This window comes from Fringilla coelebs, assembly GCF_963513975.1.
Source record: "Fringilla coelebs genome assembly, chromosome: 1".
Lineage (NCBI taxonomy): Eukaryota > Metazoa > Chordata > Aves > Passeriformes > Fringillidae > Fringilla > Fringilla coelebs.
In genome coordinates, this window is record NC_140028.1 from 38,121,765 (window position 1) to 38,139,431 (window position 17,667).

General features: G+C 42.8%; 1 protein-coding gene across 1 annotated transcript in view; it reads right to left on the reverse strand.

The window, feature by feature from the left end:
* Positions 1-15,086: 15,086 nt before the first annotated feature.
* RAB2A (RAB2A, member RAS oncogene family) overlaps positions 15,087-17,667 on the reverse strand; it is a 42,485-nt gene continuing 39,904 nt past the window's right edge. Inside the window, exons 7-8 of the mRNA XM_084201851.1 lie at positions 17,523-17,591; positions 15,087-15,374 (exon numbers count right to left, since the gene is read on the reverse strand). Coding sequence (XP_084057977.1) covers positions 15,279-15,374; positions 17,523-17,591 — 165 coding nt within the window. The 3' untranslated portion in view covers positions 15,087-15,278. The remainder of the gene's footprint in view (positions 15,375-17,522; positions 17,592-17,667) is intronic.

Sequence of the window (17,667 nt, forward strand, 5' to 3'; positions counted from 1 at the left end):
GCTCTTGCCCACATGCCACTCACCTGTCAGGCCTCTCAGGGGCAGAGCTCTCCCAGGGGCATCAGCATTCCCTGATGCCTCATCCTTGGGAATCCAGCAACAAGAGGGAAATACTCCCAAAATTTATTCTTTTATGTGGAAGGGTTCTGATACAGCAGTATCTCTCACATAACAACAAAGAGCTCTCTCAAGGCGAACTGAAGGGCGTAACCAAAGACTTTTAGGGGGGAATAGGTGAAAAGGCTGTCTGACACAGCACGCTGTGACACGTCACTGTGGGTGGCGTGGGTGCACACGCAGCTGTGGGCAGCTGTCCCCAGCCTGTTTGCACTGTCCCACTCAATCTCTCCAAAATGCTGCCCAGGTACTGCCACTTACTTTTGATGATCTGGACGGCTGGAAGGCAGCACCCAGCCAAGTGCCAGCGGCACAGAGGTGACAACTCGCTGTCCCTCCCAAACAGACTCATCCCTTAGTTCGCTGGCGTATGAGGCAGGATCACCTTGCTTTCCATCTAAATTCTGATTTAACAGGCCAGTGCATGGCTGCTCACCTCAGGCTCCTGGCTCCCACTACTACTGGAGACAAGACCAGGCCACCTCTTTAATCACGAACAGTAGTGAGTTCTTATAAAAATGGAGCAATGCCACAGAACTGACCTACTCCACATCATCCCTGCCGGTGAGGACGTTTGCTCTTGGTCCGTGACATGAACCGACAGCTTCACGGTCGGTTTTGTTTTCACCGTGCAGGAGCAGCGTTAAGGACTCCCATTTCCATCTTTGAGGGCTCAGCAGAACATGCCTCTTCTTATATGGAGAGCCACAGCTATCGCAGCACTGGCAATTCCTGACCTTTGTCCTTAATAAATGGAAGGCATCATATCTAAGAATGAAGTCACACCCCCGCCAAAAGTATCAGCTGAAATAAAAACACTGCAACTCATCTGCTTAGCAACACGGGCTGCCACCAACATCACTTCCTCCTGAAATACAAAGTTCAGTGCGCGGGCTCCACCCTGACTCAGAGCCGCCCGTAAAATTGGATCTGACTCGCTGAGAGGTCACGTCTCCTCGCTGTGAACAGGACTTTCCACAGCAGCAGTATTTCACTGGAACTTCCCAACACACAGGCAGGGAGAGAGGGAGGGAGGAAACGCTGCCGCAGTCACGGAGTTCACCTGCCGAGGAGGCAAGGCACTGACTTTCACATTTCCATTCGTCTGTCCTGCCAGACAGATTTTTCAGAGCAGGTACTGAATAACTTGTTCCTTCTGTGGACTGGGGAGCAAGAGTGATTTCTCACCATTATTTCCTGGGTTTGCATATGCAAGGAGCACCTAGGTGTGACGTCCTCAGATGCAACTACGGATGTTGTCATAGCTTGTTTTGAAATGGGAAGCAATGTAAAACCTATGGCCAAACACACACAATGTCCTCAAAAAATATTTACAAACTATCCTTGAAAAATGCTTATAAACTATTTTTCCTACTTATGTTCATTGACAAAAAGATGCATTTAAAATTGTTCAATTTTATAACTTTTTAAAAACTTTTTTCTATAACCATGTGTTTATTTTCCTAGATACTTCATAAAACTGCAAGTCCACAACAATTAAAAAATCCATTTACTTATATAGTTAAATGTGGTTTCTTATAAGTTAAATGTGGTTTCTTTCTGATTCTTCTTCTATTCTGAAAGAGGATCAACTAATAGGATGATACTGTTTTCTCATTAAACTCAGGTCTACTCCCCTCCCCACTTGGTAAACTTATAGGAAGGGGGCTGAGAGGGATCTGAAGAGACCATCTGGTCCCCCCAGGCTGCACAAAGATAGGATAAAGTAGCCCCAGACAATCCCCAACAGATGTTTGTCTAACCTGTTCTTAGAAACCCTCCGCGGAGCAGAGACCCGAACTTCCTAGGCAGCCTGTTCTGGTATTTCACCAGCATACAAAAACAATTGATCAAACCTCTCTTAACCTTTTACACATTGGAAAATTTATCTGATTCCCTCTAAAAGTTTTTTTTAAGGCACAATATCCTTCCTTCTTTCACCACTTCCTTGTGGATTCTACATATCTTATTGGCTTTCTCTCCCTGTTCTGTACTTTATTTTTCAGCACCATGAAACCAAGGACATTGTGCCAGTTGGGAACTTACTGGCACTCAGTGGAGTCATCTTGATATTGTTCTTGATGACTTACATATGCCACCTATTGATAAATCCTAAGAGAGCATTTTGCAGGAGCACTGCATTGTCCACTGCAATTTTGTTAGTGATGCTCTACAAACTCCCAATAACCATCTACCCTGACTTCTCCATGAAATTGATGATTTATTTTTCCTATATGAAGTTCATTTTGATTTCTGTACTGATCATCTACAGTGGTCGCTGTCTTCCTAGCTTGGTGCAATTGAGACATTTCACAAACACACTCTGCATTACACCAGTTCAGTTTATCCTTTGTCTTTTTGTACACTGGCTTTATCATGGGACTATGCTGGTGCCTAACAGCAGAGTAATTTGCGACATCTCTCCTGTCTCTTTCCTTCTCTGCCTTCTCCTTTCTCTCTCTAGAATGGCATGCATGGAAAATTTGGTTTCAGAAGGATATAGGGACATAAATAAAGTCATTGTATGTTTATATAGGGAAAAAAAGTATAATAAATTTCTCCTTCTGCTATTTCAGACCTAGCTCTGAGACATCAGTCTCATACACGGTGAAGTTGATGAAACAGTCTCATACATAGCTAAGTATAAAGCTTATGGAAATGTTTTTCTGTTACAGAGTAGCAAAGATGCCAGCTGGGGTCTTCATTTCACTGACACAAAACAGTTTAAGGGAAGAAAATTTAAATATGAATCAATACTTAGTTATGAAAACAGCACAATTTGGAGGAAAAGGAGAACGCCCCCGCACTTATTATTAATTATTGTGGGTATAGGGACATTTAGAAAGTGTGAGATATATTCAGCAAGTGTGTAAGGACTTAAACTTGCTTGTACAATCTTCACAGTTGCTCACAGTCCAGGCTAGCATGTATCCTTTGCGGAGCACTTCACTGCAAGAAGGGAAATGACTGATTGCCTAGACAGAGTTTGATCACAGAACCAATGAACAGTTTGTGTCAGAAGGGACCTCTAAGAGCCATCTGGTCCAACCATCCTGCAATGTCCAGGGACATCTTCAACTCAGTCAGGTTGTTCAGTGCCCAATCCAACCTGACCTTGAATATTTCCAGGGATGGGGCATTGACCACCTCTGGGCAACATGTGCCAGTACTTCACCACCTTCATTGTAAAAAGAACCTTCTAATCAGTGAAGCATTTAATAGAACACACCATTAATTGAAGCTTTAAGAAAAAGGTACTCTGGCAATACAAACTCACATGTAAAGGAGTACCTCACTTCATAGGAGACATGTAAGGTCTGATTCCATGAGGTGCTGCATACTCATCACTCATGCTGACATGATTTGAAAGCAGAGATGTTCTCTGATGTGCCAAACATGAAGAAATAAAGCTGGAGCTACAACTCAGTGTTTAAAGCACCATTCTGCATGTTCTCTGTTTCTGTTTTGCCTAAATATCTAAAATTTGCTTTATCCTTTAAGAGGAACACCTTGGCTTTGCAGCACTGAGGGAACTCCCCTGAAAGCTGTCCAGAAAATCACCACTCCTGTGCACAGGTTTGTTTATACTTTGGGTATGACAAGCAACTTACACAATCATTGTATTTGCTGGTTCGTTGTATTTGCTGGTACACTCTGATGAACAGAACAGAACCTTGTTTCAGTTAAGGCAGGAAGATCTCGTGTCTTCATCCAGTGGTGGCCGAGAAGGGAGGGGATTTGAGGCACATCTTAATGCCACAGGTCCCACTCCCCAGTGCCCACTTTGGCAGTGCTGCACAGAACAGCACAGCTCAGCAGCAATGGACCAATTGTTTTCTCTCTTAAAAAACACAAGTCAGAACACGCCAAATATTCCGCACTGAGCGCACAGATTGTATCACAGCTTCCAAGGCAGCAGGTTTTTACCTGGAGCTTGTCTATAACTTAACAGAAAAGCTGTAAAGTAGTTGCTAAAAGATAAAGATAACAGATGCAGTGCTGGCCTGAACATTAATCTTTGGTGCAGCAGGTTACTTGCATGACTTTTGAGTCAGAACACTGCACATGCTCTCGGGCTTTTTTATTAAATAAGTAACATACCCCACACCATGTCCACCTTGCAATCTGTTGGGAAATAAGAAACGTTGACATGGGAGAAAAAAAATCCCAAGTGTGATGGCAGTCATGTTGATGCCAACTTCTTGAAAACCAAGTTTCATGATGTATAAAAGCTGCTTGCTTTCTTCAGAGGTAGGCTTAGCTTTTTGAGTTGTATTTGCTGTTGTACAACCACCAGAAGTTGACACAGTACATTGTATACAACAAAACTCCCCAGGACATTAACAAATCAACATAACTGAAGATAGACACTCTTAATATCTCAGTCAAGGGAGTATGCCTGTCTTAGTTTTGTACCTTAGTCTGAATGGCAGGCAGGTCTCAGGGCTTGGATGAAAGGGAATGGCAGCAGGATGAAGGGAGGAGCAGGAAAAGGCCCACTTCCACCTGGAGTTGCTTTTTATAAGCCTCCCTGCTACTAAACAGGCAATCCCAGTGCTTACAATGATTGTCCCATGGGAACCTTGCTGACAAAGGCCCAAATACACAGTTTATTCTTGATCCAGGAAAAAACCAAAAGGAGAGCCTTCAGAGAAATAAGGAAAGGGATCATCAGTTCAATAAGCTGGAAAGACCTGTCTTTGTCACTACCCTCCACAGAGATTTAAGGCTAGTAAGACACAGATTCCCAAATAGAAGGAGCAACAGCAGTTATTGTAATAAAAGGATCAGTGTACCCAGGCCTTGGATTTTTTCAAGCAGAAAATATTATTAGAAGTTCTCCAGCGCCAAAGACAGCAGCACATCGAACACTTTGCTGTCCTGGGTCTTCTGTGCATGTTTATACAAAAGCACAACGGTATTGTAAGGGTTATCATCAAAGCCAGCAAGTCCTTCAACCCTCCTACCAATCCCTAGAAACAATCTTCTGAAAAACAGAGATACCACCACGCATGCAGACACACAACTGAAAAAAAATTATAGGCAATGCATGTTTTTAAACCCTCCCTGTTCTTTCCCCTGGTCTAAATGCCATAAAATCCCAGTAGCTTAAACTGCTCTGAGAATTTTAAACCTATCATTCACCACAAATCGTAAGTTTCACTACACATTTTTCACCGCCTTTAAAAATGAAAACCCAGATCCAGCTTTCAGCAGAAGTGAGACTATTGCTTTGCCATGATTAGATATAAGCAAGGGGAAACAAACCAGGCAGTGCTGGGGCCTAACGCTGTCAGCATTCGTTCTGAACGCAGCGCTTTGCTGGGCACCTCTCAGCTCCAGCACACATGGTAGTTTTTGCAAGATCATGGCCTTGTTTTAGTATAACACAATCAAGATAATTTTTACAAGGTCAGAAAGTTGGAATAAGAGGAAACAAAATCCAGGCCGGTTGTGTCTGGAATCAATTAGGCTTATGTGCTTTTCAGATGCTGCTTGTCTTTCTATTAAATAGTATTTCAATGTATACTTTCTATTAGTATGTACATAAAAGCATGCATTGCATAAAATGTGTTTCTCCATTTATTTAAACCCACCTAAACTACGGATGTCAAAAAGGAAGAAGTTTTCTTCTGTGAGTGTTGAAATTGTTCTTTTGGCATTTACAGTTTAGTTATCTGCCTCCTCAATGACAAACTGCTCAGAAGGGCCAAATGTCCAGGCGTGTCTGTGGTGTACTCTTACCTGTCCAAAAAGCAAATTAAAGCTGAAGCATTCAATGAGGTGAATAACAGCTATGCCCGCTGTCAGCTTTTAAGCATTTTGTTGAGTTGTAAGATTTAGAGGAAAAAAACCAAAACAAATTGTTTTGCCTTTGCACAATAAAATTTTCTGTCTAATCATTACATTCAGTACTAAATTGTCCTCAGAAAACTTCAGTTAAGGAAAAGCTGACTTTATAAGGAATTTCCATTTTCTCTACATGAAGCCAGTCTGACTTATACTAAAATGAAACCCCGTGCCTGTACAGTAGGAATGCACAGGGGCACAGAATCCAGAGAGATTTCTGCTGCATTTGCAAGTAAAACAGGTGACAGGGAAAATATTGATTTGTTGCTCATGTTGTAAAAAATATTTACCAACATAAAAATTCTATTGTCAAACCACTTAAAGATCAAAATATTTACTTTCATTGCTTTTTTTCTCACCTTCATTTTGCCAAGTATGAAAATAAAGTGAATTTATTCTTCCTCCACTCCAGTAACTTTTTAATGTAAAAGTTGGAATTATTTTGGATAGCACTACAAAATAATAATATACAGTGAAAGAAGTAAAACCCATCAGTTTTCCTAGTATTTTTCTAAGCAGAACAGTCCTGTTCTGTGTTTACAGTTATGAACCGGGCTCAGAGCCGGCCCGGTACCGCAACACGCGGGTCATCACCGCCGCCGCTGGAGCTGGGTCAGAGGAGGAACTCGGGGACGGGCTCCAGGCAGCTTCTGCCAGGTCAGGGAGGCGCGACAGGCCGGGTTGCCCTTGGAGTGACACAGAAACCCATTGCCTGGTCGCAGGGAATGATTTTCCTCATGCGCTCACCCCTCCCACGCTTCCGTGCAGTCGCACAATGGTGCGGCTCCACACGCGGGCGGCGAGGGGAGGACGCGGCCGCCTGCAAGGGCGTAGGTCGAGCAGGCAAACGCATCCCGGAGGGAAGCCCCGGGAGGGCTGGAGAAGCGGCCTGGCTTCCGCACGGCCATTGTTCTTTCCGGGAACGGGACGCCGCGTATCCCGCGCCCCTGTCCGCCGGGCGGGGCGGGCTCCCCGCGCCTGTGCGCGCTCCCGCTTCGGGAGGGCTTCGCTCCTTTGAAAGGTCCCGCTGCTTTGCGGCTCTGATCCCCGGGCCACAGCGGGGCGGGAGCACTGTGCCCCCTCCCTCCCGACAAGCTCGCATCCCGCCCTTGCGCGTCCCCAGGGACTCGCAGGGAGCCCCGGGACACCGCCTCAGGATCGCGGCCGGGATGGGGAGGGGCCCAGAGGCGTGCCCCCCTCGCAGGGCTGCCTCGCAGGGAAGATAAGCCGGGCGCCTCCCGGGGCGATGGGGGGAGCCCCGCGGGGATGGCGGGACCGACCCTGCCACCGCCGCCCTCTACCTGCGCCCCCTCCCCCAGCGGGTCGGAGTTGCCGTGGAGACGGATCAACACCATCCCCCGGGACAGGGCTCCGCGGGAGCCACGGGCACGGCGCGCTTCTCTCCCGCCTCCCATGGGGAACCCCGTCCCGCCCCCTCCCGCGGCGACAGCGCGGCCGCCCCCGCGCAGCGACGTCAGCCCGGACCGGCTTTCCTGCCCCGGCGGCGCCCGCCCGCCGCCATCGGTCACGGCCACCGGTCACCGCCCGGGCACCCGCACCGGGGCCGTGTGCCCAGACCCGTCGGGGCCGCCGTGTGCGGCGCCCGCCGCCAGCTCCGCGCCCTCCGTGCAGGCAAAGCTGCACCCGTTTAAGCTAAGCCCCCTGTAGACGTATTTATTTCGGTTTAATAGGTGTTTATGGTATGTTAGCCCGGACCTGTTCCTAATCAATCCGAGCTTAATCAAAATAACGCAGATTTATACCGGCCCCGGTGCCAACCGAGCAGGTGCTACCTCGCACCTGTGGCTAAGCCGGCGGTGAGGCGGCCGGGGAGCGACCGCCTACGGTGCCCGGGGCAGCTGGGAGGGCGATGGCTCTGCCGGGCCAGCTCTGCTTTGCCCCCCCTCCCTCCCTTCCCGGCCGGACCGACCGACAGCTGCCGCGATGGTCAGAGCCGAAGCCCGCGAAGCTCAACAGCCGTGCCCGGCAGGATGGAGAAAGAGGAAGTTACGGCACAGGGACGTCGGGGTAGCTTTTTTCATTTTCTGTCCTGGCTCACGCTAGGAGCACATGGTCGTGTTAACAAGCCGCAGCGCTGGGAGGAGGAATTACCTCATGGAATTGCAAGCACTTTCCAAGTAAAGGTGGAGTCTGGAGCAAACAGGAGATCCAGCTGATAGTGGTTGATAAGCCTAGGGAGTATCGCATTGCTGCTTTGCTTACCTCAGAGACGCCTCAGTCCTTGTGGAGCAGGAAGAGGAGACTCCAACACACTGGCTCCCAGCACCCAGATAATGAGCCGTCTCCTCCTTCCTGCAACAAGCAAGCCGATGCCTTGGCTCACAAAGCAGCAGTTTCAGTGGAGGCTTCTCCTCTCATGGATCCTCTTTTCGATTGGTTGAGCAACAACCCCACAACTTCAGAATTTCAGAGCTCATTGAAGGAAAGCTGCTTTTCAACTCGCATAGCAATTGAATTAAACTGGAAAGCCAGAACGAAATGAAGTTACACACACCTTCAAAACAAAGCCCAAACCAAACAAAACTCCACCATTCAGATGGTGCTTGGCCAAAAACAGGATTAACAGGCAACTGCATTTTTCTTCTGTGATCCTACTGAAGCCTTCTACTACTGGTGGATGGTCCAGGAGCTGGGATTTAGCAGTTAAATAGGTGGGTCTGTGACCAACTATGTCTCTAAATTTACAGAGTGACATCGTTAAAAGCAATCATCACTTCATCCTAAGCAGATGAAAGTGTTTTGTTTTACCAGTGATAGTTAAAACAGGTCTTCCAGAAGAATAGGGAACTGTAAGTATGCTACTTTTTCTTGAATCATTTCCTTTAAACAGACACCCTAACTCCAAGAAGGAAAAGAAAAAAGGTAGGAGAAGTAACAAAAAGGAAGAGAAATAAACTGGAAAGAAAATAGAATTGGACTTGGATAGGAATGCAGGGAAAAGCCAAAGCACTTAATTTATGATGCACAGTGGTCAGTCCTGCACATGAGGATGCCTCTTTCTCTGGAGTTATGTTGCTTTTTAGAAAAACTTCCCAGGCAGAATTACAACATTGCACACGAGTTCACAAACTTAATTTCTGCTTCATAGCAGTAACTATGGGAGATGCCATATGTGCTTTTGTTCCTCTGCAGGAACGTTTTACTTCTGAAAGTTGAAAAACACTGGGCAAGGAGGAGTAGCAGAGCCCATCCACTGATTTTTGGGCACCACTGATGGCTGACAGACCTTCATCAGTGACCAGTTTGCTTAGGTCACTCAGTCACCTTTTGCTTAGAAGTGGCTGAATTGACTCTCAAGGGCACCAGACACAGGAATTCTTTTGTGTTCTGATATTCTCTGTCTTAAGTACTTTAGACATGACATTAACCAGCAACCCAGGGTCTAGTCATCCCCATAAATTAAAATGGATTTTAAAAAACCCATAAGGACAATCTGTTTCTAACTACATTCAAGACAAAGCTTTGCTGCATTTGTATAAAACAATCACAGAGAGATGGAGAGGTGTTGTACATTGATTCAGGGCTTTTTTTGAGCGAAGAGCTGACAAGTAAATTTGCCCATCTCTGCTGTTGTCTCTGTACCCGTCCCTCCTCCTAAAAATCATTCATTCATGCGTGTCCTGCAAATTCTGGACACTGCCTCAGCTCCAGTCTCAGTGCTGTTAAATGTGCACCTCTCACCAATGTCCATATTTAAAAGCTCCTTCCTCACAGCTGTTCCAGTCCTCACGTAGCAGCACTGGCCCAGGCGTGGGTGTCAGCGCTCAGGTGCTGGGCAATGCCTCAGTCTGACAGCCTTTCCTGCCTCATCTGGACAGAGAGCAAGCAACCCCGTGGACTTCTGTTTTCCCAAGTATCCTTGCTGTTTAAACTGGTTTTAAAGTCACATTCTTTCAGACATTTCCTGCATCTGAAAATGTTTTCCCATGCCAAAATCAGAATATGCAGTGTTTACTTGACTGTTTTAACCCAGACAATGTTAAATTGACAACTGTTAGCATAGTACATTGATCTCTTTTGAACTGTCCTCACACTATAAGATGTTCCTCCCTCCTAGTATTTTATACCTAAATCTAGGAAAAGTAATGGAACTGGGCTTCACTAAAGAAAAGCTAATTAGATCCTGCTGTAATTTACAGCAAATGTACCATAGACTCAACCATCAACAAGAGTCTGCCCAATATAAACATTTATATCTCTGACTCTTTAATGAAGGAATTCTAAAAATCATAACTATGCTGGGGGGAGGAGGTGGGGAGGAACTCCAACAAACATACTGATGCATCTATTCATCTACATTCATGCTGCCATGGATAATTTTACAAGGACTGTAATTTGGGAGAGGAGAACAAATGGATGTGCAGACTTCTAAATAAACTTTGAAGTAGGTTTTTCCTATACCTTATTTCACCTTTGTGTCACAGAGGCACGGGATGTTGCAGTTAAACCCCATGTCTAAATATCAAATGCGTTCCAGTTTATATGTCGAGTCGAATGCCTATCACCACAACAGAGATTTGCAACCAAACACAAGCTCTTAAATTTTTAACTGAACAGTATACCTGATGCCACAGAATAGCCATTTCTTAACTCAGCACTCTCATAACAGTGTGCTTTTTCGGGCTGGGGTATAACTGACTGTGGAGCACACTGGGTTTGCCTTCTCCACCTTAGATTGCCTGTGGTAAGATTGCTACAGCAACAATCTCTTTCCTCAAGCCAATGCTAAAGCAGCAACATTCCCCCCACCCCAGCTGCTAAGCCAAGAATAAACTTTTAGCTTTGCCCCTCCTTTATTGGAAGGGGAATAGGGTAATATGCCGTAATTGGTTTTCCATGTTTGCCAAGAGTCTGTTTCCTCTTATCATCCACAATATTTAACATAAGTCTTGTAATAGTTCCAAAAATAATAAAATCTGTCCCAAGAATAAAAATGATAGATCCACAACATGCTGCTTTTTTTGTCATGGTCTTGGTTTCGTAACATTCTGTTAGTAGTTTTTATTGCCTAATGTTGTGGTTTCTTTCATAGGCGGCAGACCCAGTAAAGACATTTCATCAGCTACTTACACAGCAGCAGCCTGGATTATTTACAAATGGAGATTTCAGTAGTGTATTACAATAAATCACCACTGCATACTGTTAAAGCTATATTGCAGCAATGTGGCAGAAGAGAACCCAGAGATTCTAGGGGGAGGAACATTAACTATACACAAATCATACATATGATCTCAGCAAACAAATTTATTAAGATATCCAAATAAAACCTGTTAGTCTTCCTCTGTCTCCCCTATCTCCTCCCATGCAATAGTGGAAGAGGACTAGGCAAATTATATACCCCCACACATGCAAACCAGTACACACAGTAGGTGTAACAAGTAACAGAGCCTGTGCAATACTGCCTTCATGATTTTATATCATGCAGCCAGATAGCACACATATCCCTCTCTCCCTCTGCCCCACCCTTCCACCCCTAAAACAAATGCCCCATACTGGGCAAATTCCTGTAAGTGTGGGAGTTACGGATGTAGAGCAAGTAAAGACAGAGAGCAGCATTTTGCTCACAGGATTTAGTTTGAACGAAATAATACAAAAACAGAAAAGACAAAAAGGAGATAATACACAGTAGAAACTTGATTTAGAACAAAAAAACCCCAAAAAAACAACAAAACCCAACCAAACCCAAAATAAACAAATCAACCAAAAAAAAACCCAAGATGAAAGTTGTAGGACAGCAGCATCAAAAGAGCAGTCTGTTAAGAGGAATCACCACCTCAGGCCTAAGCATTGACAAAAGCAATACCCTGCTGGTAACAACTAAGAGAAAAATACAGGCACATTGGGGTATCCTCTTAAGAAAGACTGCTTAAAAAAAAAAATTGTCTTCTGATATTTCCAAGTTAGTTTAATATACTTTTAATTCCAATTCAGTTTATCTGTATTCTTGAGCCTGAAAAGAACTTTCAATTTCTTCCCAAGAACAGATTTAGCGCCCTAGCATAGTCACAGGTAAACTCTTCAGGCAGAAAAAACTTTCATCAAGTAGTGCGTGCCCCTCTAAACCAAACAACATATAAATGTTGCAGCTAAAGGCTCTTCAAAGGCCACCACAAGAAACTAAGTGTCACAAAAGGTGTAACACAGCAGAAAGGATACAAAGGAAAGAAAGGAGCAGGGGATGGAGCTCTCACTTCTTGCCAGGGGCTTCAGACACTTGCTACTTTAGTTTATCAGCAAGAGTTTTGGCAGGTGTTTTACCTTAACTCACTGCTGAGTCTGATCTGCACAAGAGTAAATCAGAATGACTGAAGCCAAGAGAGACGCACAGGTCTAAGACTGAGGGGGAGTTGTTAATCTTTCTTCAATGACTGCCAAAATTCCTGGAGCATTTAATTTTTAGTAGAAATGGGAGAGACAAGTTTTTAGTCATGCTTGGAGGGCTTATCACCCCAATCACCGCCTTTTTTTTAAAATTAACTATGCTTTCTACCATATTCTAAATTGGGATTAAGGGAAAAATTGCACCTTGGTATGATTGTTTTGTATCGATGGTTTCACATTACATGTAACAGCTGTACAAGTTGCTGGGAAACAATTACATGTTTTGGTTTTTTGGTTGTGAAAATGTAACCAACAAAAGCAACTGGAATTCAACATGGAATCTCAGCAAGTTATCAGTCACTCATGTACAACTGAAACCTGTGAAAGAATCATCTTGTTAAAGAAAATGTTTTAGAAGTAAACCCTCCTTCAAAGTTCTGTGCTATAAAATTTTCAAATGCTAATTGGATAAAATAGCATCAGGACTTCTCAAAAAGAATCCCTACAAAAATACAGATATTTCTGTAGCAACAAAAAGTTTACTGTAGCAACATAAAGTTTGTGACAAAAAGCCCAAAAAGCCAGCCAGAATGCATGGAAATTTCAGTTTTGTTCTAGCTACTCTGAAAGTACCATGGTCTTAGCATAATGTACAGTCTAAGACTGGCGTGTGAGCCAGGACTAAACCAGCAGGATCAGCATTTGATTGCAGACATGACTTTAGTAAGTCACAACATATTCCCCCTGCCCCTCTCACCCCCCAAAAAGCAGCACTGGTGTTTCTTTACTATAGTAGCCTTGGATTTCTGGGCAATTCTATACCTCTTCCATGTTTTCACAAAATGAGACTGTCAGAAGCTTTCAGTTTGTTAAATCATCACTGCTGTAACAGCATGAACTTTTTTTCTCCTCAGGGCAGGGTACAAATCTCCCCCCCCCCCCCGCTCCCTTAATGGACAGTTTTTATGGTTAACTTTATTCCCCTTTGTAATGAAACTCAGGCTGCTATGTAAGAGCACATTTTTCTCTCATCTCAAGCAACTGAATTCTACAACACTGCCAAGTGAAAAAAACTTCAAGTAGTTAATCCAAGCTAATAGTCTTGTTTGTTCACTCCTTCTTGTAAACAGCTAGTTAGGACATGCCAGTTTTCCTGTGTCATCCACGCAGTTCAGTCCTATGGTTTTACTGTCGTGCAATGCAATTTTCAAACTTCAACTGAAACAGTAAGTGTGCACTATAAGTGGAAACTCTGTATAATAAACAGGTAACAGTTGAAAGTATGTAAATGGAGTAACTTCTTAATAATTTGAAAGTTGAAAATAATTATATTACATTGCTGAAAACGTTACTAAGTTGTAAAAGAAGTGAGCAACTAACATAAATCCATACTGGTTCCCCCTTCCCCGAGATTCCAACAAAAGGTTCCACACCATTTTTTCAAATTTTATTTAATCTCAGAACCACTGCTATGTTACACCCGTCAGGCTGAAATTTATTCACTCTGGATGTTCAAGTTCTGACAATTAGAATGGGTGACATGAGGATCCCTTTCCTCCAGTGTTGTGTTGCAGTCAATATTGGTCCAGTAAGACAAAAGTTTTGCAGTCATTGCCTGCCCCCACCCCTTTATTTCCCCCAATACATGAAGCATGGCCTACCATTAGCATCACCCTTTTATATGCAATTATTTAAATAGGATGAGATGGAAACTCAGTTGTTTGCACATTTGTATGAAAGGTGACATGAACATTCTGTATTTAACAAATAAACACTTAAACACAGGATTTTGTTTTGCCGTGTTGCAACCCTTTCATTTAAGGAAAAATATGCCCCCTCCCCCCAGCCATCACCATAATAAGTAACAAAACATTTGTAGTTTTGATTTTCAGCAAGATTTCCAAACTGGCAGATTTTATTTTCACACCCTCTTCACAATAGACAAGATGCTTACCATATATTTAGGATTACAAGTTGTCACTAAAAGAAAACTTTACACGACCACTATACATTTAGGTTGAAAAACTGTCCTTGCATGAAAAATATACCTAGAAATCAAGTGGCAAACAAGAAAAAAACCATTGAGAAGATTAACGTTTTTAAAATGTGCCATTTTAAATTTATCAACTCCTCCTCTACTTTTCATCCATACTCTGTTTTCACCTACAGTATTTGTTAAGGCAAACAGCTAATCCATTTCTGAAGAGGTGTTGTGGAAATTGTGGATAAACAGCAAACATTTGGCATTAAAATAGATAGCACATATGTAGCCTCTAGTAATATACATTAAGCATCTCTCTTGGACTTCAGGATAATGACAGGGGAGCATGAACATGCTAACAATGTCAAAAAGGCTTAAAATTTAGCATCCAAGCAATTCCTATTAATGCTTTTGTAGTTTTCAAGCTCTAAGTAGTATAGATTTTATGCAAATGCATTAAAGAATTCTAGCTTGGCAAGTACACCCAAGCAGGTTATTAAACTATATATACAGAAAGTGATAAATACAGAATTAAAAGAGTCCTTCTGCTTCTCTTCATAGCCTTGAAAATTGACAAAAAACTTGAGGACAGCTCTACAATATTAAACATTAGGTAACCTCAGGAGCTGGGAAACCTAACTACACAAACTGATTAAAATACTCAGATGACTTTGTAGTGTTTAATACAATTCAGTTCGTAGTCAAGGGCACAAGACAACATTTAACAAAAATAATCACATCAATTGACCTAGAAATCAAATGTAAATAGATATGAATACAATCTCCAAAATCTGTCTTGAAGTGAACATTAACCATTTATTCAAAGTTATACAAGAATTTGAAGGATAAAGTCTTCTGCAACAGGAAACCAACTTACAAGTTTCATGTCTCAGTTGAATTGAAGTGGAGGCGAGCGGGGCAGGGGGAGGGAAGGGTGAACAAACAAGTAAGTAGGCCTCATCCAGGCAGCTAGAAAGTAAAAACAGGCTCAACAGCAGCCTCCTCCAGCTTGTTGTCCTCCCTGATTGCCTGCAAGTGTTGCATTGGTGGCAGCATGTTGAGGGCCAATTTTTATGCCATTTGCCTGAAATGAAGTTTAATACACAGTGTAAATATTTCAGAATACACTTGAAAAGCTACTTTTTCTATTTACAAGATCATATAACAAGTTTTTCCTAATGTATGCAATAAATACATCAAAGTTTGTAATTTTTCCCAGCATGTTCTTAGCAATTAAATATTATTTAAAGTAAGATGCCTTCCTTCTCATTTAAATTTTATCTCCATGCTACACTCTGTAGCTTAAACTCCTATTAAAAAAAACAAAAAACACAGAGCAAGAATTGTATTTGAATACTACTTGGCATATAGCTTAAAAATACACAACATTTGCTAAGAATGTATAACCTCTCCCCTCTTGCCAAAATCTCCACTAGTTTAATAGTTTAATATAAAACTTTTCCTCTCTAGACAGCATTTCTGTGTTGAATCAGCTGTAGAGGCTAAGGGCATACGAGTGTTCTGTGTCATCAATAATTTCTGTGATCCCAAAAGACATGGCTACTTGCCAAGAACCCACACACAGCGTAGCTCTTTCATTCATCAAAATCACACTTATATCTTAACCCTCACTCCCTCAAGTGGATTTTACATAAAAATACACCACTTTGAGAAAAGTAATACAGTAGCTTCAGAAATTAAGCTCTTAAGGAAACTTTGCGTCACAGCAAATCTCAGATTTATAGTGCTTGGCAGTTGTTCTGCAGCAGTGGTAGCCTTCGGGTTTCTGGCACTCGCTTAGTATTGACAGCAGCTGATGTGGTTTCTTTTCGCTCTTTGACTCCCCTTTAATAAAAAGCATGCCCTATGGCTCATTGGTTTTGCCCCCTCTGGGCTGATAGCAACTTCTTGAGGAATCAAGAAGCCAGACCTGGCATAAAGCCAAATAAGTAGCACGGACTGTTGGCTCTTGACAGCATATTGCAATCAAAGCTCGGTAAGGCACGGTAAAGCAGTCAGCTACTATATGAAACTCGACAGATACAACAAGCATGCTTTTTCAGACACTCAGCTCTCCAATTTATATTGCACTACCAACTGCATTTCCTTCAGGAAAGATGTGAAAGATGATCTTAAATTTTTCATCAGTGAACCGAATTTAAGAAGTGTTTCACCAACATGTGCACACACTTTCCAGTCAGAATTAGTTTAGAGGATTACTATTCACGTCTTATTTAGCTACAAGTTTCCTGAGGCATTACTTTGCATACTACTGAAGTTTCTGATTTTTTTTCTCTCTGAAGTCATGAGTAATACTTTCAATAGGCTCAATTTTCTCATGTTGAAATGTATTGAGTGTAAAGAGATGAAGCTACTTAATTTGAGTCCTGCCAATTCCCTCCCTACTCTGAACAATCCTGCAAGGACAGTAATGTTTAAGAGAAGCATCACACTGACAGTCTGGACATGGCTCTCCACAGAGCACAAACAGAACAGAGTGGTGGTGTGGATTTTCACGTGTGGTTTCACTAAGCACCTCAGCAACAATATTCAGGGACACGTGGGATAAAAAACCCAACCTGATGTTCAGAAAAGACCGATCATGTCACATTGTCAAATTTTTTATGAGACTGTTAACAGAGAGCTTATATAATACTAGGGTTACAAAGCAAAATTTTCAACAGCACGGTCATTTCAAAAATTCGAGAGACATTATCTATCTTTCTAGCTCTTGTTCCCCTTTCTCCAGCTCTCCACCCCTACCCCAAACAAGCAAAGGCACAGGCCCTAATAATCTCTAATTTCACTAATGTGCATAAGCAAAATGGCTAATCTTTTATTCCCTACAGCATCCAGCCACCTAAACCAGGAACATTTCAAAAGTCTTTTATGTAACTCTCAAAGCAATCCCTCCCCTACACTGGACAGCTCATGGAGTGCATCTGGCATATCAACATGGTCCTCCATTTACATAGTGGAAAATTATCTTTGAAAACAGATGACACCATATGGAGAAGTGGATGAAAGTGGATTTTCTTCTCTTTTGGGGATTTATATTATTTTGCAATGCTTCATGGATGGATAGGGTCACTTATTTTAATCCATTTTTATCACAATGGCCGACAATTCTACAGCCAAATGGAACAGACAAATCTTTTACTGTCCAGCTTTCTAGGGAAGGTGAACTCTGTATTTTAAAAAAGCAGAGAGTGTACAGAGTACTAAAAGTTACCTCATTATTAATGTCAAAAACTCCTTCCTGGATTTTCTCGTAGATCTCCTTTGCAGTGTTAATAAATGCCTAAAACAGAGGAAAAAAGACCACAGACACAATGAATGTGATATCCTTCAGTGTAGGATGCACTAATTGGAATTCA